At 46.9% G+C, this 24,248-nt stretch overlaps 1 protein-coding gene across 2 annotated transcripts in view; it reads left to right on the top strand.

Annotated features, from left to right (window-relative positions):
• Nucleotides 1–24,240, top strand: part of CIB4 (calcium and integrin binding family member 4) — a 59,491-nt gene extending 35,251 nt beyond the window's left edge. For both annotated transcript variants that reach the window (XM_003908379.5, XM_031655027.1), the window contains 4 exons: nucleotides 10,056–10,197; nucleotides 21,530–21,639; nucleotides 22,517–22,605; nucleotides 24,044–24,240. In XM_003908379.5, coding sequence (XP_003908428.2) covers nucleotides 10,056–10,197; nucleotides 21,530–21,639; nucleotides 22,517–22,605; nucleotides 24,044–24,074 — 372 coding nt within the window. In that variant the 3' untranslated portion in view covers nucleotides 24,075–24,240. The remainder of the gene's footprint in view (nucleotides 1–10,055; nucleotides 10,198–21,529; nucleotides 21,640–22,516; nucleotides 22,606–24,043) is intronic.
• Nucleotides 24,241–24,248: the final 8 nt, after the last annotated feature.

Genomic DNA, 24,248 nt, shown 5'->3' with positions numbered 1-24,248 from the left:
ATTTCTTCCAGGCAGCCACTTGCAGGAAGCCCAGGAGCACAGGGTGGAATGGGTTCCACCATCCACCAGCTGATAGACTCTTTCCCCCAGTGACCCACTGCCTACAAGGGGTGAAGGACATTTTTTTTTTCACTTGAACAAACGTTAAAAACCTTTCTTTTTTTAAAAAAAAATACAAGCATTTAATGCTATTAATTTCCATGTATACACTGCTTTCACTGAATACCACAAATTTTTGTATGTTGTGTTTTCATTTTCACTTAGTTCAAAATAATTTCTAATTATTCATGATTTCTTTGACTTTGAGGGTTTTCAGGAATCTTTTTATTATTGATTTCTAATTTAATTTTGTTATGTTCAAATAACATTTTCTGTATGCTTTAAATCCTCTTAAATTCATTGAGGTTGGTTTGATAACCCTGAATATGGTCTACCGTGATAAATATTCCAAATACACTTGGAAAAAATGTGTATTCTGCTGTGTGAGGTGGCGTGTTCTGTAAAATATCAATTGGGTCCAGTTGATTGGTAGTCTTTTTAAGTCTTTTATATCCTTAATGATTTTTAGAAGTCCTGCTTGTTCTATCAATCATTGGATGTTGAAATCTCCAACTATAATTGTGAATTTGTCGTTTTGAAAAGGATTTAAAATGAGGGGAAAAAACCCTTTATGTTTACTCACCTACTTATGATTTCTAATGTTCTTCATTCCTTTGTGCAGATACAGGTTTCCTTCTGGAATTTTCCTTCTGTCAGAAGGACTTCCTTTTATGTTTTTTGTAGCTCTGGTCTACTGATGATGCATTCGCACAGCTTTTGTTTGGGGAAAAAAAGAGTATTTTGCCTTCAGATTGGAAAGGTATTTTTGCTGGGTATAGAAGAGTAGAATAAGAGCCTTTTTTTCTTTCTCTCAGAGAGTTAAAGATATCGCTCCATTGTCTTCTGGCTTGCTTAGTTTCTGACAAGAGACCTAGTATCATTTTTATCTTTGTTCCCCTTTATGTATGTGTTTCCTGCCTCTGGAGAAAGATTTTTCTTCTATTTATTTATTTTTTTGAAACAGGGTCTTGCTCTGTCACCCAGGCTGGAGTGCAGTGGCATGATCATAGCTCACTACAGCTTTGTTCTGAGCTCAAGCAATCTTCTTGCCTCAGCCTCCCAGGTAGCTGGGACTGCAGACGTGCACCACCATGCCCAGGTAATTTGTTTATTTTTAGTAGATACAGGGCCTTGCTGTGCTGCCCAGACTGGTCTCGAACTCCTGGGCTCAAGTGATCCTCCTGCCTCTGCCTCCCAGAGTGTTGGGATTCCAGGCATGAACCACCATGCCCAGCTCTGATTTTTCTTCTTATTACTGCTTTTTAGCAGTTTGATTAGGCTGTGCATTGATGTAGTTTTCTTCATATTTCTTTTTTCAGGTATGATCTTGCTCTGTTGCCCAGGCTGGAGCGCAGTGGTGAAATCTTGGCTCATTGTAATCTCTGCCTCCTGGGCTCAAGTGATCCTCCCACCTCAGTCTCCCGAGTAGCTATGACTACAGGGGCACACCACCACACCTGGCTAATTTTTGTATTTTTTTTTTTAAATACAGTTGAGGTTTTTGCCATGTTGCCCAGGCTGGTCTCGAACTCCTGGGCTCAAGTGATCTGCCTGCCTCGGCCTCTGAAAGTGCTGGGGTTACAGGCATAAGCATGGGTCTGTTTTCATTAGCTGATTTTTCTGCTGGCTGTGGGTCTTATTTTCCTTCTTTTTTTGCATGACTGATAATTTTTTATTGGAAAAACACTGTAAATTTTGTATGGTTAGGTGTTTAATTTTGTTGTATTCATTTAAATGTTACTGAGTTTTGTTCTTGGATGCTGTTTTGTTACTGAAATCTTTGATCCTTTCAAGTCCAGCTTTTAAGGTTTAGCAAGACAAGTACTGTGTACCTTTCACCCTGTATTCACATCAGGGAAAGCTGGGTGAAAGGTGGACAGGACCTGTATACCTATTATATTTTTATATAGATATTTTTATACCTATTATATTTTTCAAAACTAAGAAATAAAACTTAATGCTTGTGTTGTATTAATGCAATACAAACTTTGCTTGGCTTTCACTAGTTTTCCACTCATGTTTTTTGATCTGTGTCAGGATCCCCTCCAGGGTCCCACCTTGCATTGAGTCATCGTGTGTCTTTCGCTCCTCTGATCTGTGATAGTTTCTCAGTCTTGCTTTTCCATGATTTTTTGGAGAGCACAGACCAGGTGCTTTTGCAGAACATCTTTCAACTTAGGTCTGTCAGATGTTTTCTCATGATTAGACAGAAGTAATGGATTTGTGCAAATTCCACAGAAGTGAACCCCCCACCCCACTCCATTTTTTAGAGGCAAGGTCTTGCTCTCTTGCCCATGCTACAGTGGAGTGATCATAGCTCACTGCAGCCTTGGACTTCTGGGCTCAAGTGATCCTCCTGCTTTAGTCTTCCAAGTAGTTAGGACTACAGGCACATAACACCACACCAGCTTATTTTAATCTTTTTAGAGATGGGGGTCTCACTATGTTGCCTAGGCTGATTTCGAATGCCTGGCCTCAAGGAAGCCTCCGGCTGCAGCCACTCAAGCTCGGGATTACAGGCGTGAGCCACTGCACCTGGCCTGAACCGCCCTTCTCATTGCATCATACCAGGGGATACCTGACATCAACATTACCTATTACTGGTGATATTAACCTTGATCATTTGGTGAAGGTAGTATTTCCAAGTTTCTCCACTGTAAAGTTATTTGGTAGACAGAGCTAGAAAATATAGGTATGTATACTAACCCATGTATACTACACATCAATATTTATTTTGTATCTATCCATCTGTACATGTAGTAAAATGCCCATTAGTTCATATTGATGTCTCTGACTAAATCCAGTACCATATCTAACCTTCCCTCTTGCTTCTTTATAAGTTATTTTATCTTACTTATAGCTTATTTTTTATTTATTTATGTATTTGTTCAATCATAGTATACTTGTAGTAAGAATTGCTAATCCATAACCCTGTAAGAATCAAATTGACTCCCTAGAATACAGTGTTTATTTATATTATTTTGGTCTTTAGCCTACGTACCTGGTCAAACACCACTTTCCAAAGTTACTTGGTCACTTCCTCTTCTTCCCCTCCTTTCAGGGAGGTTTTGTCATGCATTTGTAATACAGTTGGTTTCATTTGCCATGACTTGCATTCCATCCTGGGTTCTCTACCATCCCATATTGTCTTTGATTTGCATCCAGTAAAGTTCACTCTGTGGTGTACGGTTCTATGGGTTTCCAGAAATGCATAAAGGCATGGCTTCTATCTGTACCATAGCACCCTAGAGAACAGTTCCATGACCCCCAAAATTTCCGTTGTAGTCAACTCATTCCCCCTCCCACAACCACTGACAACTACGATCTGTTTTCCGACCTTATGGTTTTACATTTTCTGGGATGGACTCATACAATATGTAGCCCTTTGGGTCTGATTTCTTTTATTTAGCAAAATACATTGAAGAATCATCCATGTTGTTGCATGAATCAATGGTTCTTCGTTTTTATTGCTGAGTCGTATTCCATTGCATGAACGTACCACGGTTTGTTTATCCATTCACCTGTGGAAGTACCTAGTGATTATTATGGCTTGCCTTTTCATTGTCTTAATTATGTATTTTGAGCAATATAATTTGAAAATTTTTAATATACTCCAATTTATGAGTTTTCTCTTATGGTTTGTGCTTTTGTATATTGTTAAACAGTCTTTGCCCCTAAGATCATGAAGATATCCTCCTGTGATATTTACCTAATGTTTTATTTTAGTCCTACATATTAGACCTATGATCAATCTGGAATTGATTTTTGTGTATGGTGTAAGATAGGATTATAAAGATTCATTTTTTCCCCATATGAATGTCCACTGAACCCAACACCACTTATGGAAAAGACTGCCCCTTCCCCCACTGCATTGCCGTGTTGTCTTTGTCATAAATCAGGTAGCCATATATGTGTGGGTCTGTTTCTGGAGTCTCTATTATGGCCATTGATCTATTTGTCTATCCTTGCACAAATACCATACCACATTAATTACTAAAGCTTTAGCATAGATTTTTTTTTTTTTTTTTTTTTTGACAGGGTCTCACTCTATCACTCAGGCTGGAGTGCAGTGGCACAATTATGGCTCGATGCAGCCTCAATCTCCTAGGCTCACTGATCTTTGTACCTCAGCCTCCCGAGTACCTGGAACTACAGGCATGCACGACCATACCTGGCCAATTTTTAATTTTTTTTGGTTTCCCATTCTGGTCTTAAACTCTGGACTGAAGGGATCCTCCCCCCTTAGCCTCCCAAAGGGCTGGGATTATAGGTGTGAGTCACCACTCCCAGCCTAGATCTTGATATCTAGTGGTATAAGTCCTTCAGCTTTATTGTTCTTTAGGATTAACTTGGCTGTTCTTCACCCTTGCATTTCCATGTAAACTTTAGAATTGGCTTGTCAAGGCCTGCAAAATGGACCAGCTGGAAAACTTTAACTAGAATTGCATTAACTTTATGGATCAATTTGGAAAGAATCAACATTAATAATATTGAGCCTTCTAAGTATATCTGAGGGGAGTTTTAAAAGGCACTAAAATACAAAATGTTTTGTTATACCCTTCTCCCAGGACACGGGCTCTGCTCACCTAAACTTACACAGCCATGAGGGACTTTTTGGGCAGTGCTTTCTCAGTGAGAGGGTGCTTCAGGTAAACTGAGGCTTCCACTCAAGACTGAGGAAGAGCTGACGTCTTCTGTACCACTCTAACAGACACCTTCATCTACCGCTTTCTTTGACAAGTGCTTTACATCTGTGTAAAATGTTTAAAATATAAACAATCATGTAATTTTATTTGTTTATTTATTTGTTTGTTTATTTATTTATTTTTGAGTCAGAGTCTTGCTCTGTCACCCAGACTGGAGCGCAGTGGCATGATCTTGGCTCATTGCAACCTCTGCCTCCCGGGTTCAAACAATTCTGCTGCCTCAGCCTCCGAGTAACTGGGTTTACAGGCGCCCGCCACCACGCCCGGCTAATTTTTGTATTTTGTAGTAGAGACGGGTTTCGCCACATTGGTCAGGCTGGTCTTGAATGCCTGACCTCAGGTGATCTGCCTGCCTTGGCTTCTCAAAGTGCTGGGATTACAGGAGTGATCCACCATGCCCAGCAGCCACTGCACCCAGTCAATAAACATTAATCATATCTTTTTCTTTTTTTTTTCTTGAGACAGAGCCTCACTCTGTCGCCAGGCTGGAGTGCAGTGGCGCGATCTTAGTTCACTGCAACCTCTGACTCCTGGGTTCAAGCGATTCTCCTGCTTCAGCCTCCTGAGTAGCTGGAACTACAGGTGCACGCCACCATGCCCAGCTAATTTTTGTATTTTTGGTAGAGACAGGATTTCACCATGTTGGCCATGATGGTCTTGATCTCCTGATGTGGTGATCCGCCCACCTCTGCCTTCCAAAGTGCTGGGATTACAGGTGTGAATCTCCGCACCCAGCCAATCATATTATTTTAATAAGAGTGGGGAGCAGATACAATGCACAAAATAAAGTATGATTAGAAAATAAAAACGCTAAATGAAGTCTAAATAAAAAAAGAAAACAGAAACACTAGTAATAAAGAAAATTTAAAGATGAGAACTTTTACATAAATTAATACTGTTTGATTTTTTTAATGAGCTTTTGAAAGTCCAAGTGCATCAATGACATCATCATTGAGTCACTAGTGTATTTTTGTGTGAATTTTTTCCAGCAACTGTAAAAAGCTTTTTTTGACTAGGCGCTAGTTGGAGAAATGGTGAGGAGATATTTTTAAGCTAGGTCCAAATATTTTTCCTCTGACTTTCGTCTTCAAATCAAATCTCTTGTTCAATAACTTTAAGAAGATCTTTAAAAAAAGAAAAAATTTAGTTTTTTTGGCAGGGACTGCAATCTTTTTATTGTTGATAAACTGTAGTTTCTATTTCCAAAAAACCTCCCAGCATTTGGGGTTTATTTTCATCTACTTTAGTTTAATCACGCATAGATGGAGATCACACACGAGTTACCTGTATAAATTGCTATACTGACATGTTTGTATTCCCTTTGTTCAAAACGCCCTCAAACCAGGGTACATGTTATTCTTGAAATGGAAGCATAGCTTTGTCAACTGTCACTTCCTTCCTCCTCTGGAGGATTGAAGACTTCTGAATAAGTGTGAAATTTCATACAGATGATAACTCTCTGGATAGGTCCCCAAATTTATTGGTTCAGATTTCAAATTGTTAAAGTTATAGCATCAAAAATCTGGAATCCAGTAAACTGGACCTGTGATCTCTAATGAGGCTTGCTCTTCCAGCTTCTGCTTCTTGGCTCTTCTGTCTGCCTGGGGCTGGACTGAACCAGATCCGAGGACACTGGCTGAACTGGCCTTTAGCTCAGGATGGAGAGCAGGGAGGGACATGCGGCTGCACCACCATTGCCCTTAGCAACTCTCCCGCAGCACTATCGGTGCCCCTTTGACTGGAGCTGCTCTGTCGCAGGGGTGCTCATAACCTGGGCTGTCCCTTGAGACAAGGACCCTAGGGGAGAAGGGAGCTGCACCTTGTTGGAACAGAGACAGCCCTGGGACACTCTCCTGGCAGGTGCCTGCCAGGCCTCAAAGCGAACTATACTAGCCACTCCTGGGTCCCCAGGACCCAAACGCAGTTCTGGTGAGCTCGGCCCTAGCCCTGTGGCCTGACATCTGCCCTGCCATCCTCCCAGGGACAGTGTCCCCTCCTCCATACTCGGATTCCTCCCTGTTTCCCAAGCCCAGTGGCTCCGTGTCAGCTCCATCTTCTTTGACCTTCTCCCTTCTGCAGCCTTTGGTCCCGTGGCCCCCTCCTGTGCCTCTCACTTTCATAGTAACAGAGTCATAGAGTCATTTTTAGCTGGCCGCTGAGTTCTCCTAGGCTGTGAACCATTTCTTTAACTTCAATCTAGATTCTGTTTTTGCACTTTTTTTGTTTTGTTTTGTTTCAGATGGAGTCTCCCTCTGTCACCCAGGCTGGAGTGCAGTGGCATGATCTCAGCTCACTGCAACCTTTGCCTCCCGGGTTCAAGCGATGTTCCTGCCTCAGCCTCCCAAGTAGCTGGGACTGCAGGCATGTGCCATCACACCCTACTAATTTTTGTATTTTTAGTAGAGATGAGGTTTTGTCATGTTGGCCAGGCTGGTCTCGAACTCCTGGCCTCAGGTGATCTGTTGGTCTTGGCCTTCCAAAGAGTTGGTATTACAGGTGTGAGCCACCACGCCCAGCCAAAAAATGCTTTATATTAAAGTAAGAATTTTAGAGGGATCCATTTCCAAGGTTTTCTATATTTTAATGGCCACTGCTTGGCCTTTGATTTTTTTTGGCACCAGGCACCTTAGTGGAAATAAGGCAGGACAGGTTCAGGAGTCCTGGGTCTCTGGCCGGCTCTCCCACTTGCTGCTGAGTCCTTCCCCTTCCCCAGGCCTCATTTCCACATCTGTGAGATGAGCAGGTTAGCCTAGATCACAAATCCCCAGCAATTATGTTAAAAAATGAGAAACATGTACTCATCATACGTATATATTCATTTATAAACTGTATACATTTACTATTATACTAAGCTGATACAATATCAAAATAAAAAAATTAAGGACAAGCTAAAAACTACATAAAATATTTAACAAACAATTCTCCCTTTAATAGGTATAGTAAGATTTCTTCCTTGCACTATGCTATTGTTTGCATATAACTAATAATATTGTAAGAGAAAGCAATGTGGTTGGATATGCTTAATTATTCTTTGAAATCTTGCTTTAAGATTGAGCTAGAGCCATTCAGAGGTCTGGTTCTGTTCAGGTTTTTGTTTTTTTTTTCTTTTTTTTTTTTTAATAGCTGTCGTAACTGATCCAAAGAGAGGAAATGTATCATGGGCTGTATGTCTTAAATCACGGCATTGATTTTCAACCCCATTCACCAATTAAAAGCTTTTGATTGAAATTAAGCTAGTAACTGTCTGTCTTCCCTTATGTCATCAGTCAGTGGCTCTTACACTAAGTGGAAAGTATTACATTTTAATATTTTTAACAAATGGATTCAAAATCCACTGACATTCTTTATTTGGACAATTTCCAAACAGGTCAGAAGAGTCTGTTTCTATATTTTCAGGTGTGTAATGTAAGCATTTCTATAGGTGATACACATGTTTTTAACCACAAAAATCCCATTTTAAAAATATTCTCTTCAAAGCATGAGTTTCTTTAGAAAAGCAATAACGCTAAAATGAGTCACCTTTACCTTGAAAAGTCAAATGAAATTGAGTTCATTTTCTGGTGGATATTTGCTAGGTAGCATACTGCCATCAGTTACTTGTCACCATGGAAAGGTCAGCAAATTTGGAACACTTGTCTTTTTGTGCCAGGAAAACATATAACTCATCTTTAAGTTTGATAGTGCTTTTAAGAACTCTTCCAAGAGCTAAGCAGCAAACCTCCATGTGGCTCAGAAGATTTTCAGAAGATTTTCATACTCACTTTCCTTCTGATTACAAATCATTGTATAAGTTTTACTTTTTTTTTTTTTTTTTAAGATGGGAGTTTCGCTCTTTTTGCCCAGGCTGGAGTGGAATGATGCAATCTGGGCTCACTGCAGCCTCTGCCTTCCAAGTTCAAGCGATTCTCCTGCCTCAGCCTCCTGAGTAGCTGGGATTATAGGCATGCGCCACCACCCGCAGCTAATTTTTTTTTTGCATTGTTAGTAGAGACAGGGTTTCACCACGTTGGCCAGGCTGGTCTCGAACTCATGACCTCAGGTGATCCACCCGCCTCGGCCTCCCAAAGTGCTGGGATTACAGGCATGAGCCACCGCGCCTGGCCCAGTTTTACTATATTTTAACTCTTTTTTTTTTTAAAAAAGAACCATTTCAATGCCTTCTGCTGTACTTTAGGTATTTCTGGGCTTACCTTCCTGACTGCAGTAGCCTGCAGGAAATCCTGCAGGGAAATCATTTAGCATGTGCCGCCATCCTGCACCCTCACCCCAGAACTCTTTTCCATCATGGAGCAGCCACCCCCTCCGTGAGTACCTTCACCTTTCCCCAGCAATGGTGTTTTCATTAAAGACATTCATTTACTATTCAGTCCATGTCTCTGTTTCCTTTAGTGGCTTGCAGAAATGTGGTTTTTCACATACAGAATCTAGGAAAACCATATTAGAAAATCTATACCTTTATTTAACTATTTAGCAAAGCTTTCACAGTGTGAAATTTGTTCGAATACTTATATCTCTGTATCTTCAGCAATATTTTCTCTGCATCTTCCAACGTGCTCACATGTTGTGTCATAGGTACTATTCATGCTACCAGCAGCTACCACATCAACTGCCCTGTTTTCAGTCTCTATAAGACATGCTGTATGTGTGTGTGTGTGTGTGTGTGTATGTGTGTGTGCAGAGTCATGTGACATGGATCTAAGGAGTGTATTGGTGTCCTGGCAACCACCTCCCTCCCATCACTACCAGCAAAGACAAGGGGAGGTCCCCTGGGAAAGGAAGCTTGGTATCTCATTCCCTGGCTGGCTGTGCGCTTGGGCAGTGAGCCTGTTGGCTTGCCTTGCACCTGCCTGAACACAGGAAAAGAAAACTGATGCAGGGCTTCTTGTTATGTCTGCCTGGATACTCATGATTTCTACCCCATAGAAAAGGACTTGTATTTAGAGTAGGAAAGGTTTCAGCTCTGACATTCTCTTGTTCATTTGCGTTTTCATTATAACTATTATCTTCAATTGTGGCGTACTTGCAGGAATCTTGTGAAGTCACATATCCATCTGCAAGAGTCATCCCCGGCACCCCATCATGCTCAGGGTCCTGGCTCAGTGAGCCACCATCTACTCTGAGATTTAGATTGTGTCTGTTGTTTTCATCTCAAACCCAGGACACAGTGTTTGTAACAGATGAGAGAGGCCCAGGGAGACACAGCCCCGAACCTGATAGACCTCCTCCCTTTTCCTCCCTCCTCACCCACAGGTCAACCCTTTCAGAGACCGTATCTGCAGGGTGTTCTCCCACAAAGGTGTGTTCTCCTTTGAAGATGTGCTGGGCATGGCATCTGTGTTCAGCGAGCAGGCCTGCCCAAGCCTGAAGATTGAGTACGCCTTTCGCATCTATGGTAGGTGCTGTGGGGGACTGAGGGGTGAAGGGTGGAAGGGCCATACACAACATACCATATCTGGACTCCATCATCAGTTCACTGATGGATGGTGTTAACTGGGGTTTGCTGGGGTATCTGTGGGTATGTGTCATATTTTGCATGTACCATGGAGTAAAAACAAAAAGATTGAAAATGACAGCGTCAAATGGATAGACTCCCCTCCATGTCATCAGAGAGCAATGGAGTCATTGGCCTTGATATTTGGTGTTAGTGTGTGGTGTGTGGGCAGGCGAGAGAGAGAGAGAGAGAACCACATATGCATGTAAAGGATTTATGCTTATTTGGCAGAAGGAGCATTGGATAGGAAATTAAGGAAATTTGAACAATCTTGGACAAATCATTTCACCTTTCTGGGGCTCAGTTTTCTCATCTGTAAAATGAAGGGATAGAGAGAGATAATCTCTGAGGTCCTTTGACATTTTTTGGTCTCTGACTGTCTCGGGTAGTCAAAAGACTCTGCTGAAGTTCTGCTTTTCACCAGGCAAATGTCTGCTTAGCACAGCTGGGATGCAAGGGAATTCTCAAAAGGAATCAAAAGGAAAGAAAGAAGTCTTAAGATGCTTTCAAACAAACCAGGTGCAAGTCTTTAGTGCATCCTGATAACTCTTTGGCCCCAAAGGACTTGCACATTTAGACTTGTTCATTTGCATCTCACGTTCCTTCCTTTCCTGCCAGTTCCTCCCCAGTCTCCACATGGTGGACTCCATCTCATTTCTGCCTCACTCAAGTGGGATGTGGATAGAAGACAGTAGAAGAGCTTTAAGCCAGATGGACTTACGAGGCCTCAGTTTTTTCATCTGTAAAAAGGACAATATTTTTGTATCCCGTACATCCTCAGGTTCAGCATTCAGTAAGCACACGTGAAATCACAGAGTTCCCTCCTGAGAATGGCTGAGTAAACTCCTATCATATGGTCACTCCTGCAGATAGCAACTATAAAACTCTAAACTAAATACAAAAATCAACTAGCTGATGATATTGGAAAGCTATCGAAAGCGAGATGTGTTCTAGAGAGAGCTGATGCCTGGAAGAAGGAAACAGTAGAAGATGGGTTTTCCTTCACCCACCTTTTTTATTTTTAACTTTTCTGTCCTGAAAGTAGGCTTCAGTGAGTGGAAACACTGGACTCTTTCTGACTTGAAGAGCCGAGAGTTTGGGGCACACACGGCCCCTGCAAAGTGAGGGAGAGCCTATGAAAGAGAAAGGGAGTCCAAATTTTGCGTGTAAACTATGCCCGTATCTCTTTCTGACCTCTACACCACAAACACGAGGGCAAAGTCAAAGCAGCTCAGCTAAGGATAAAAGAACTAAATTGAGATTTGAGCTTCCACTACCTTTTAACCAGATCCACGAGTGACAGGGTTTGCACTTTGAGTCCAAATCAATTGCCTGCTAAAACCAAAAATTCAGCACTCTTTGGAGAAATACAGAGTCTCTACAACAAAACATTTATAATGTCCAAGAAGCTATTCAAAATTGTACACGATGTACAAAAATACTTTTTAATTGATGAATTCTCAACAATGGAGACTGACTGACATGACCCAGATGTTGGAATTAGCTAATAAAGATTTTAAAACAGCTATTATAACTGTATTAGTCAGGATTCTGCAGAGAAACAGAACCAATAGGCTATTTATGTGTGTATATGTATATGAGTGCATGTGTGTGTGTGTATATATTTGTGTGTGTTTACATGTGTGTATATATATATACACTTACATATACACACACACACCCCTATCTCCACATATATATGTAGAAAGAGAGAGAGATTTATTCTAGGAACTGGCTCATGTGATTACGGAGGCTGAGAAGTCCCATGATCCGCTGTCGGCAAGCTGGAAAGCTAAGAAAGGTGGTGGCGTAATTCATTCTGAAGGTCCAAGAACCAGGAGCATCAATGTCTGTGTATGGGAGAAGATGGATGTCTCAGCTCAGATTGTACAAATTCATCCTTCCTCCACCTTTTTGTTCTGTTGGGTCCTCCATGGATGGAACAATGTCCAGTTGGTGAGGGTGGATCTTTACTCAGTCTATTGATTCAAATGCTAATCTCTTCCAGAAACACCCTCACAGAGATACCCAGAAAGAATGTGTTGCCAGCTATCTGGGCACCCTTAGCTCAGTCAAGTTGACACATACCATTAATCATCACAGTATTCATGCCCAAGGATGCAAAAACTGCTCATAACAAATGAAAAGATAGGAAATCTCAGCAGAGAAGCAGAAATTATAAGAAAGAATCAACTGGAAAATATAGAACTGAAAAGACATCTGAAACAAAAATTCACTGGATGAGCTTAACGGGAGAATTGAGATAACAGAGGAGTCAGGAAACTTGAAGATAGATCAATAGAAATAACCTAATCTGAAGAACAGAGAGAAAAATTACTCAGGGAAAGGAGAACAGAGCCTCAGAGACATGAAGGACAATAGAAAGCTCTAACATGTATCTAGGTGGAGTCTGAGAAGGAGAGGAGAGAGTGAATGTGGCAGAACAGATATCTGAAGACCTAATGGCCCCAAATGTCCTACATTTGATGTAAGACACAGATTTACGGTGAACTCCAAGCAGGATATGTAGAAATTAAATAACATACCCAAATTAAGTTGGCTTCGTAGGCCCCACCTGTCTATACCAGCTTTCCTCCTTCCTTCCCCCAAGTATTTCTGGGACTCTCCAGGGGGATCCCAATGCATCCAGGGAGTTGGAGCCCTCTAGCTGCTGCTCCTCTCGGCCAGGCCTCCCACAGGTGGCAGCTGTGTTGGCTCAAGCCCCCATCAGTGCTCCTCTGGCTGGGGTCGCTCCTCTGGAGGATGCCAGCCTAGGCTTGGTGTTCCCGTCTTAGCCAAGAGTCTTTAGGTTGCAAACCACAGAAACTTACCTATGTAAAAGCCACTGATAAGAACCAGCACTAGATGAGTTTTTCATTGTGTAAGAAATTACCACAAGCTTAGAGGCTTTAGATAACATACATTAGTAACCTCACAGTTTCTGTGGGCTAGAGTCCAGGCATGACTTAGTTGGGTCCTCCTCTTAGGGTTTCACAAGCTGCCATCAAGCTTCCGGCCGGGGTGCCTTCTCACCTGGAGGGCACTTGACTGGCGGAGTCTGCTCCTGAGCTTGCTCACGTTGTTGGCAGAATTTACTTCCTTATGTCTGCAGGACTTAGGGCCTTAACTTCTTGCCGGCTCTCAGTCGGAGGTTGCCCTCAGCTCCTGGACACCTGGGCCTCTCAACCTGGCCACTTGCTTCTTTAAAGACAGCCAGCAGGAGAGACTCTTCAGTCACCCCACTGGCAAGATGGAGTCATAAAATACAGCGTGTTGGTGGAAGTGACAGCCCATCAATTTTGCCAAGTTTCACTGGTTACAAGCAAGTCACAGTTCCCACCCACACTCAAGGGAGTTGGGGATTATACAAAAGCCTGAGCACCAAGACGTGGGGCTCTTGGGAGAGAGGTCACTAGAGTTCATCTGCCAAGAGCATTATGGAGCCCATGGTGGAAGTGAGGCAGGACTCCTGGGGCCCTGGGGCACAGCTGGATGAGAGTCAAGAAGCCAGGCAGCTGTGGTCTCCTCTCCACGGCTGCCTCATCTCTCGTCTCTGCCTCTCTCTGTGTGCTTTCCTTCTCCTTCTGCAGATCTGCTATGCCTCTGTGCCCACAGGCCAAAGATGACTCCCCGGCCCCCACATGGCCTGCAGGCTTCACTCTGAGTAGCCACAAGCATTTCTGTTTCTCCCTTCTGTTTTCTCACCCAGCCTATGATCTAGCTTCCCCTGGGATAGGTGACCAGCCTTGCCCAATCACCTGCAGCCAAAAAGAAGCAGAGTTGTGAAACAAGCATGGCTCCAGGGGCCTGCCACTGGGGTGGGGACACTTCTCAGAGATGGTAGAGCGTAGGCTGGGCAGAGGCCACAAAAGACGTCTTCCTCCGCTGACTTTCTGTGGTTTCCTGAGCTAAACAAACAAAAACACTCAAACCCTTCAGGAGAGAGGTGAGCAGCAGGTTCTCCTTGGGCTTCAAGGCACAAGCTAAATCGTGTTCAGCTGTGACGTGGGGAAAACACTCACTGTCCCAAGAGGTCAGACTGAGAGCCTCAGGGCAGATCAAGGACTAGACAACGCAATATCCCCCACAATGTCTTTGTATCTTCCTCCCCCGACTCTCTCCAGGCCCCTTGGAGCATATAGGTTCCTTCCTCCAGCCTAAGCACAAACACAAAAAGCTCAAAGCCTTCATGCAAATCAGCTGTGCAAATAGACGCCCAGGGGCTCATAAATGCCCAAGCTTCATCAAATAGACTCAGACGAACCTGAATTCTCTCAGGGCTCAGAAGGTTTCTTTACAGAGCTGTCAGCAAGATTAGAGATGGGACACGTGGATCCTGAGCCTGCGTAATAAGTCGAGGAGGGAGTGGTCCACAGTGAAGGATGAAGAGGGATCAAAAAAGAGGGGAAAGGAGACAGAAAGGGAAAGGAGAAGGCAGGCATGGCAACTGTCATGGTGATGATTCTCAGCAAAAGCCCAAAGGTGGAACTCAATGCTCCAGCCCCTTGCTACCCGCGGTGTGGTCCACGGACCAGCAGTATCAGCACTGCCAGGAAGCTTCTCAGAAATGCAGAGCCCCAGGCCCCATTCCACCCACTGGATCTGAATCTGCATTTTAGCAAGATCCCCAGCAGATTCCTCTGCGCTTTAACGTCTAAAAAGCATTGCTCTAACCCACTGCTTTTCACACTTGGCTGTACATTGAATCACCTGTGAGTTGTTTTTTTTTTTTTTTTTTAAATACAGATGCTTGGGCCCCAGCTCCAGGGACTTGATGGAATGGTATTGAGTATGTCCCGGGCTTGGGCTTTTTGGAAGCTCCCTGGATGGCTGGAATGAGCAGCAGACTGTGAGAGCTGTTGCTCTAAACTGCTGCAGGAGTTAGGGTTGCATTCAGTGATGTGGAGCAGTGGCCATGGTATTACAAAAAAGAAAAAACAAAGTCTAGAGTCAGGCATCCAGAGTTGGAGCAATGGCTTCAGGAGGTTACTGAGGGTCCAGGCTCCTTCGAGCTTCCTATTCTGCCAACAGTCAGGGACCGTTATCCTCATAGTCACAACATGGGTTCTGTGCCCAAAGACATCTTATCTTCATTTCAGGAAGAAAAGGTGATAGGAAAAGGAATCAAGACAAAAGTACATCCAAAGTGCAGATAAGTCCACTCTCCTTTCACAAGCTTTCTTGGAAGCCCCCGCCAGCATTTTTGGTTTATATTTCATTGGCCAGAACTATGTCACCTGGTTACCCATAGCTGCAAAGGAGACTTAAAACATCCAGCTACACATTTTAAGCTGGACATGGTGTCATCCTGAAAAGAAACTGCAGTTATGTTAGTAAGAAAGACAGGAGAATGGCTTTTGGTCAAGAATCCGGCAGGGGCTGGGTACAGTGGCTCACACCTGTAATCCCAGCACTTTGAGAGGCTGAGGTGGGTGGATCACCTGAGGTCAGGAGTTCGAGACCAGCCTGGCCAACATGGTGAAACCCCATCTCTACTAAAAATACAAAAATTAGTTAGGCATGGTGGCAGACACCTGTAGTCCCAGCTACTCAGGAGGCTGAGGCAAGAGAATCAGTTGAACTTGTAAGGTGGAGGTTGCAGTGAGCCAAGATTGTGCCACTGCACTCCAGCCTGGGGAACAAGAGTGAGATTCTGTCAAGGAGAAGGAGGAGGAGGAGGAGGAGGAGGAGGAGGAGGAGGAGAAGAAGAAGGAGGAGGAGGAGGAGGAGGAGGAGGAGAAGAAGAAGAAGAAGGAGGAGGAGGAGGAGGAGGAGGAGGAAGGGGAAGGGCAGGAAGAGGAAGAGGAAGAAGAAGAAGAGGAAGGAGAAAAAGAAAGAGAAGAAGAAGGAGAAGGAGGAGGAGGAAGGGGAAGAGGAAGGGGAGGAAAAAGAAGAAGGAGGAGGAGAAGGGGAGGAAGAAAGGGAAAAGGAAGGGGAAGGGGAAGAGGAAGAGGAAGGGGAGGAAGAGGAAGAAGATGAAGAGGAAGAAGGAGGAGGAGAAGGAGGAGGAGAAGAAGAAGAGGAAGGAGAAGAAGGAGAATAAGTAGAAGAAGAAGGAGGAGGAGGAGGAGGGGAGGAGGAAGGGGAAAAGGAAGGGGAAGAGGAAGGGGATGGGGAAGAAGAGGAAGAAGATGAAGAGTAAGAAGGAGGAGAAGAAGAGGAAGAAGAAGAGGAGGAAGAGGAGGGGGAGGAAGGAGGAGGCGGAGAAGAAGAGGAGGAAGGGGAAGAGGAAGGGGAAAGGGAGGAAGAGGAAGGGGAAGAAGAAGGAGAAGGAGAAGAAGAAGAGGAAGAAGAGGAAGAAGAGGAGGCAGAGGCAGAGGCAGAGGCAGCGGCAGCAGCCAGCAGGGACAGCCACACCTCCCTGGAGCTTACCTACTGGGCTCCAGGTCCTGCTCTGAGAGACACTCTGGTCTCCAACTGATCAATCTCCTCTCTCCATACCTCTGGAGAGTTTCCACTGGTGAGAGGCCACCATCCCAGCAATGTCTTCCTGCTCCCGTCAGCACAGCCTCCACCAGTTAGGAATTATCCCCAGGCAGGTACCGGAGCACCTGTGGCAGATCTCCCCCTACCTTCCCAGGGCCTGACGCCATTGCAGGTGCAGGTGGCTGGGGAGAGGCAAAGGAAGAAACCTCAGTTCTCATGAAAGTCATGGTGAAAGGAGCCCTCCCTCCCTCCACCAGACAGGTTGATTTCTGTAAAAGTCCTGGGAAACTGCAAGGAGTAGGAATGACAGAGACTTCAAGTGATGATGGTCAGAGTCTTCGGGGGGCCTGAAGGCTGAGTCCCAACTCCACCAGCTCTCTGGGCCCCTCCTAGCATTGCTGGGAGACAGCAAGAAGAAGGCTCCAGCCCCTCCCAAGTGGTCTGAGACTGCAGAGGCCGCCTGGGCTGGTCAGCCTCCCGGAGCTCTCAGCCCCCAACCCCTCCCCAGCTTCTCTGCCCTTGCCACCCCCAAAGCAGGGGAACTGTCCAGGACTACATTTACTCTAGCAAATTATTGTTTCCAGGTGGCTTGGGGCCAAAGCCATGTCATTTGCTGCAGTCTCTGCATAGAACAGCTGGGCCAGCAGGATGCCTGGGGACACTGCAGGGTCTCTGAGAGAGGCTGCAGAGTTCCCAGCAGCAGTGCAGTGCTGTCCACCATCTCCAGGCCCTGGGGCTGGTCCCTCCACCCCCTTCACCTGCTCTGAGCCATTTCCCATGGAGGTGATAGCAGAGCCTGTGCAGGGAGAGAGGCTCCAGTCCTGGCACTGACAAGCATTTAGCCAGGGAAGGGGCACTGCTGGAGGAGTGAGGGGAACGTACATCTTCCATACCCATATCCTGCCATGGGGAACAGAGACAAGTCTTGGCTCTGCCACCAAAGGACCCAGTGACATCAGCAAACTTGGGCCTTAGTTTCTCTAGTAGAAATGAGTATAGAAACTGGTATAAACCAATATGGCTCTCTAGTTCCTTTCCTTCAAGGTGGGTTTATAAAGCCTCTTCGGTTTGTACTTTTAGTGTTTAGCAATCATCAAGTGATGTAGAATTGAGTCTCTTAGTATAAAAGATATGCTATACTAAGTTACAGCGTTGTATAGTTACCAAGTATTGACAATAACTATATATACTAAGATATCTTAGTATAGAAGATGCTTATTAGATATAACTAATATGCTTATTCTTATTTATATCTAACCTTCTATACGGAATATCTTCTATATTCTGTGTGATGTCTATGTATTTTCTTATTTAATCTCCACAGCAACTCTGCAGAGGTACTGTTATTACTCCCGTTTTACAGATGAGGAAACTGAGACTCAGTAATGAATTAGGATTAAATTTGGTGGCCAATGACAGGATACCACAGGTAGCAGGGCTTAAGCAAGATAGCTTTCAAGATTGCTGAAAGCTATATATTTATTTATCTAATATGTAGAAGTCAAGAGATAGTTACCCACAGTGGTTCTTTTTGTTTTTGTTTTTGTTTTTTTTTTTTTGAGATGGAGTCTCGTTCTGTCACCCAGGCTGGAGTGCTGTGGTGCGATCTTGCTCACTGCAAGCTCCGCCTCCCGGGTTCACACCATTCTCCTGCCTCAGCCTCCCCAGTAGCTGGGACTACAGACCCCCGCCACCACGCCCGGCTAATTTTTTGTATTTTTAGAAGAGATAGGGTTTCACCATGTTAGCCAGGATGGTCTCGATCTCCTGACCTCGTGATCTGCCCGCCTCGGCCTCCCGAAGTGCTGGGATTACAGGCGTGAGCCACCGTGCCTGGCCAGTTACCCACAGTGGTTCTAAAGCTCTCAGTGTCAGGGATCCCAGGTCCTCCTATCTTGTCGCTTTATCCTTCATTCCCAAGGTCACCTTATTATCCCAGAGGACCATACCTTCTCTTATAGACGGTCCCAGAAGTTGTCTGTGCCTCTTCTGCTTACACTTCATTGGCCAGAACATAGTCACACGGGCACATCTAGCAGCAAGGGAGGCTGGCAAATGTAGTGATTGTTTTGGGTGATCCTCTGCCCATGAAAGATTGGCGCTTTATTGCAATAAAGGCAGTTAAGGGTGGTTAAGAACATAGACTTTCCATCAAGTGAGACTGCCTGGGTTTAATCCTGTCTCCATCACTTACCAATGGTTACCCTGGGTAATTCATTCATTATTTATTCAACAACAGTCATTGAGCATCTACTCTGTCCCAGGCATTGTTCTGGGAACTAGGGATACAGCAGTGAGCAAAAAGACAAAGATGTCTGCCCTTGTGGAATTGATATTCGAGTGGAGAGAAATAAATGAGCTAATAACACATAATGTGTTGGGGAGTATTCTGTGCTGGAAGAAGGAGAAAGCTGGGAAGACACAGGAAGTGCATGTTTACACAGGGACTGGGTAGTGCCTAGAAGGAGCTGACACTTGAATAAAGACCTAGAGGATCTCTAGGTGAGAGTGTCCCGAGGAGGGGGAGCCTCCGTACAAAGGCCCTGAGGCAAGAGTGTGTCAGCTTGATTGAGCAAGGAGGCAGAGTGACGGCGGGCTGACTTGGGGATCAGGACCTGGATTCTGCTCTGGGTGAGACGGGGCTGCAAGAAGAGGGCAATGAGGAAGGAATGACAGTCAACAGATCATCTGGGCTGTTGTGCTAGGAATAGACGTCAGGGGGCAGAGAGAGAAGAGGGAAGCTCAGCAAGAGACTGCCAGGGCGAGCTGGAGAGAGGAAATGGTGGCCGGGCTACGGTGGGGTAGTGCATGAGAAATGGGGGAAGCTGGGAGGATTTGCCAACCCATCACCTGTGGGGTGCAAGGGAGAGAGGTAAGGGTGACTCCAGGTTGGCCTGAGTGGCTGGAAGAGTCCCCAAGAGTCCCAATTCCCAGGGAGGGGACAGCTGTGAGTGCAGCAGGTCTAGGGGTAAGGGCTGGGGAAGGAAGCATGAGGAGCCTGGGCTTGGACATGTAGAATATGAGGGACTATTTGGTAAGAGCAGGAAGGCAGGTGCATATGTGAGCCTGGAGTTCGGGGAGAAACCCAGGGTGGAGACATACATTTGGCATTCATTAGCCTATAGGTGAGATTTAAAGGTTGCAATGAGCTGAAATGAGATTAAGGAAGTAAGTAGGGTTATTTAATCTCTGCATGCCTCAGTTTCATCATCTCTGAAGGATTAAATGCAGTGAACTGCAAAGCGCTTAGACCACTGCCTGGCCACAGCAAAAACATCTGTGCTTGTTGTGGTGGTGATTATTATAATTCACTCAGGCAGCTGTGTTTACCACCCAGTGAGGGGCTTGGGTGATCGTGCTGGGAGCTCTGGGGGAGCGGTGCTGAGAATGCCGGACATCGCCTCACTTGCCATTCAAGGCCTTCACAACTCGCCCACCTTCCAGACTTAACCCCTGATACTTCTCCGCTCAGGCCTCCCCGCAGCCTCTGCTCCCATCACACCGTGCCAGTCACTCTGGCCAAGCACCCCAGAGTGGCTCCTCTGCCGCTGTCCCTGCCTGGCATCCCAGGGTGACTCCATCTCTGCCGCTGTCCCTGGCTCCCCAGGGTGCCTCGGTCTCTGCCCACTGGTGGCCCGGCACCTCCTCCACCCGCCGTCCCTCCAGGTCACGCTCTTCCAAGGCCTGTTGAGAAGACCGATTTAGGCAGCCCTGAGGGATAAAGGACACCCCTCAAGGTGGCTCTGTGGGAAATAGGGTCAGGTGGACCCTGGCTGTTCAGTGCTCAGGAGGTTTATGTAATGACCATATTTTATGGCCCTAAAAGGAGGACCCAAGGCCTGGCCAAGCTCAGGGCAGCACTCCCCGACTGGTGGGACGGGCGGTGGGCACTTCCGAGCGCCGTCCTGGAAGGCAGGGGCCCTGGGCTGTGGCTGCAGTTGAGGAAGCAGCAGCCGGCACACACGGGAGTCAGTGCGGCCCCCAGAAGTCCGGGAAGTCCCGGTGCCACCCCCACTGTCACCCACCCCAGAGTCCCCAGGGCTCCCCGCGGCCGGAACCCTCTGGGCACACCAGGGCCACGGCAGCTTCCTGGGCTATTTTAGAGGGGATTTGAAATGTATGGAGCCCACCATGGTCTGCAGGCTCCCTGTCCCGTTACCCTTTTTCTGACAGCTGTAGCTTGCCTGGGATGAAGAAATGGTGCCTGTTCTTGCCCATTTCTGGACTCCATTTCAGGAAGGAGGCTGCACGGGAGTGGAGGGAATATTGCCTCTTGTCCCCTTAACACTTTAAGGCACAGCCAGGGTCAGTATGGCTAGCTCCTCTGTGGAGAGGCTACAAGGACCACTGTCCCCACTTCACTGCAGAGGTGAGGGCACATGCCCAGATCACACAGCTACTGCATCTGGACAGCAGCAGGGACTGGCACCCAGGCCTTCCAACTCCAGATCCAGGCCGCCCTCTGCTCCACACTGCTTGGCAACCATATAACCCTCTGTGCCTCAGTTTCTTTTTGGTAAAAGACTAATAAAAGGTTGATTGTGAAGATTCAGTGACTTCAAGCTCCCAGGAGAGGTCTGAGCATATAGTACACACACAATCAATACTTACTACCACTAGTATTTCTGACAGGTTATTGAGCACCCATGTGTGACCCGCCTGGGAGACCTGGGCTCTGGGGGGCCTCCCAGAGGCTAATGGGCATCTGTGGGGTCCTGGCTGGTGCTGTGTCCCCCAGGACTCCTCAAGTCCTCTTCCTATTCAGCGCCCATCTCCCTCTAATGCAGGTCTGGCCTCTTCTTTGCAGATTTTAATGAGAATGGCTTCATTGATGAGGAGGACCTGCAGAGGATCATCCTGCGGCTGCTGAACAGTGATGACATGTCTGAGGACCTGCTGATGGACCTCACGAACCACGTGTGTGCTGGGGGCTGGGAGCTGGTGGCTGGGGCTGGGGATGGGGCCGCGTTGTCACCCAAAGCCCCCAGATGTCAGGCCACCCTCTTGGGAGGAGATCCAGGGCCAGTCTGAGTCCGATGACACATTGGCCTTTGGTGCACATATTCTCTGGGGGCTGCCAAGGGGACAGGCAGCTCAGGGTGCCCTGAGGAATGGGCACACAGAGGGAGGCAACTGCCCCTCGACTTTCTGTCCTTCCTCCAAGACCTGTCCAGGGTCCCCAGAACACTGAGCCCGACCCACCCACTCGAGGGACCTCCCTACATGAGAGGGACGGCCAGTGGCGGGCCAACAGCAGCTTAGCCTCAGAGGGACCCCTCTCAACATCCCCTCCCCACACTGTCTCAGCACAACACAGTGCCCAGGTGTCCCGGAGTGACAAACACGAAGACGGCCCTGCAAACTCAAGTCAGGGCATGGATCTCGGCTTTCAGAACATGACAAGTGTCCAGCATTTCCAGTCTCGATGGGGACTAGAAGGAAGATAAAACCATGAGCACTGCTGAGGGAGTCACCACCACCTCCCTGCCTGCCTGGGCCCCCTGTAGTGCAGAGCCCCTGTGTGTACTGGTTGGCGGGGCAGGTGGGGGACACTCTTGTTCTCTCACTGCCGGGCTGGCGCTGGAGGCCCCAGGAGTGAGTGGCAGCCAGTAGGGTCCAAAGCTTTGGTGCACGTAACCTAATCTCTGTGGGGCCACTGGGGTCAGGGGACCTGGGAGACAAGTGTTGAGCATGTGGCAGAGCCCCTGGTATGTGGTGTTCCCCTCCACCCCGTGCCCCACCTCACCGCCTGACACCGGGTTCCCCTCAGCCACCTTCTGTGCTCCCTGGCCAGGTCCTGAGTGAGTCAGATCTGGACAATGACAACATGCTGTCCTTCTCAGAGTTTGAACATGCGATGGCCAAGTCTCCGGATTTCATGAAGTAAGGTATTCTGGAGGGGGCGGGACTGCCCAGAAGAGTGGGCGGGGGGGGTGCATGAAGGGCCCCCCGATCTCTCCTCACCCCATGGGACATCTCAGTCTTCCCAAGGAGGCTGAGTTTCCAGAATACTTTGCAGATTCTTTCAGAATCAGCAAAACTGGAGCTTCTGAGAAATTAGGTAACCCTGGGGTATTGAAAGGCAGAGGAGAGGATTGGATCCCAGGCTTTGAGAATGACATCACAGCTCCAACCTCAGAGCATTCCCTGTGCCAGCCGACACACCTCTGTGCTTCTCCTGAGGCCCACTGGACTCCTGATGACCCCACTGCCTCCAGCAGCCAACTGGGAGTTGGCGGTTTCAGGGGGGATCAGAAGATGCTGGTGGTGGAGCTCATAGAAGAAAAGAAACAATGAGAGAAGCATCCAATTCTATTTCTTAGAGCAAGAGGGGCCCAAAGGGTCTTCTGAGGCCCAAACATCCTTGAGAAGATTGGCCATCTCCAGATCTCCCTGGCCATGTTGAAGTCTTTTTGGGGTGCTGCCGCTTTCGGGAGATGCATGCCCCCTGGAGGCAGTGTGCGCCATGGAGGATGAGCCAGGTGGAGCTGGCGTCTCCTGCTCCTGGGTCCGACTCTGCCCCTGGTCTCAGAGGCGCGCTGATTTCACGTGTGCCCACTCAAGGTGCTTTTACAGATGAAGGGAAACAGAACTAAGAGCTAGACTCAGCCAGCACCAGGGCAGGAGCCTGGGGCTGCCGGGTCCCTCTGTGCCAATGTCTCTGCCTCCCGTCAGCCTTCCACGCTCACTCAGTGCTGTGCACCAGCTGTCTCTGCTTTGTCAGACACAAGACCATGCATGGCCTCCCTGCAGTGGTCAAGTTTATACCTCCTCGGTCTTGAGTGACCTTCAGTGACTCCTAAGTAACACCTCTCAGCTCTGACTCCAAATCCCCAGAGACAGGATCCGAGTGGCCATGGTCAGGGGTCCTCCCCTCTTCTGACTGCCTGGATGAGGAGGGGGCTCCTCATTCCAACAGGCCTGCTAGGGCCTGTGGCCTGGGTGGCCCCTGTCTAAAAGGATGCACACTTGGGACCACCCCGGCCAAAGGTAACTCCTCTTGTTCTGTCACAGCCCAGCACGTAATGAAGCTGGCACCCTGACTGCTCGGAGTTTCGCTTTGAATCTCTTCCATTTCTTTCCACTGATGCGAGCACCACAAGGTTCCTTCTGGTGCCCTGCCTTTGCCTTGTGGTGATGCTGAAAGAAGCTTAAAGAAGGTTTGGGGTTGCTTTGGGACAGGTGCAAAGTGGCTGTCACCCAGAGAAAGGGACATGAGATGCAGGCCAGGGAGGGAGCCTCCAGGACTACTGTGAACCCAGGAGTCAGAGGGCCCCTTGGACCTGCGGGCTCACGCGGCTCCCGGGACTCTTTCTTTCAGCTCCTTTCGGATTCACTTCTGGGGATGCTGATGTAGCTGCAAATACCTGACGCGGCAGCCTCGAGGGAGACCACTGGCATCGAAGCCCCTCCAGCAGCGGAGGGAGCTGGTCTGAAGTATGACTTTGTCCCGGGCCCACCCTCCCCTCTAGAATATTGTTTATTAGATAAAAGAAAAGAAAAACCTGTTCCTGAGCCCACCAGAT

The sequence above is a fragment of the Papio anubis genome, chromosome 14, assembly GCF_008728515.1.
Source record: "Papio anubis isolate 15944 chromosome 14, Panubis1.0, whole genome shotgun sequence".
In the NCBI taxonomy this organism is placed as follows: domain Eukaryota; kingdom Metazoa; phylum Chordata; class Mammalia; order Primates; family Cercopithecidae; genus Papio; species Papio anubis.
This window is presented reverse-complemented; position numbering and strand designations above follow the sequence as displayed.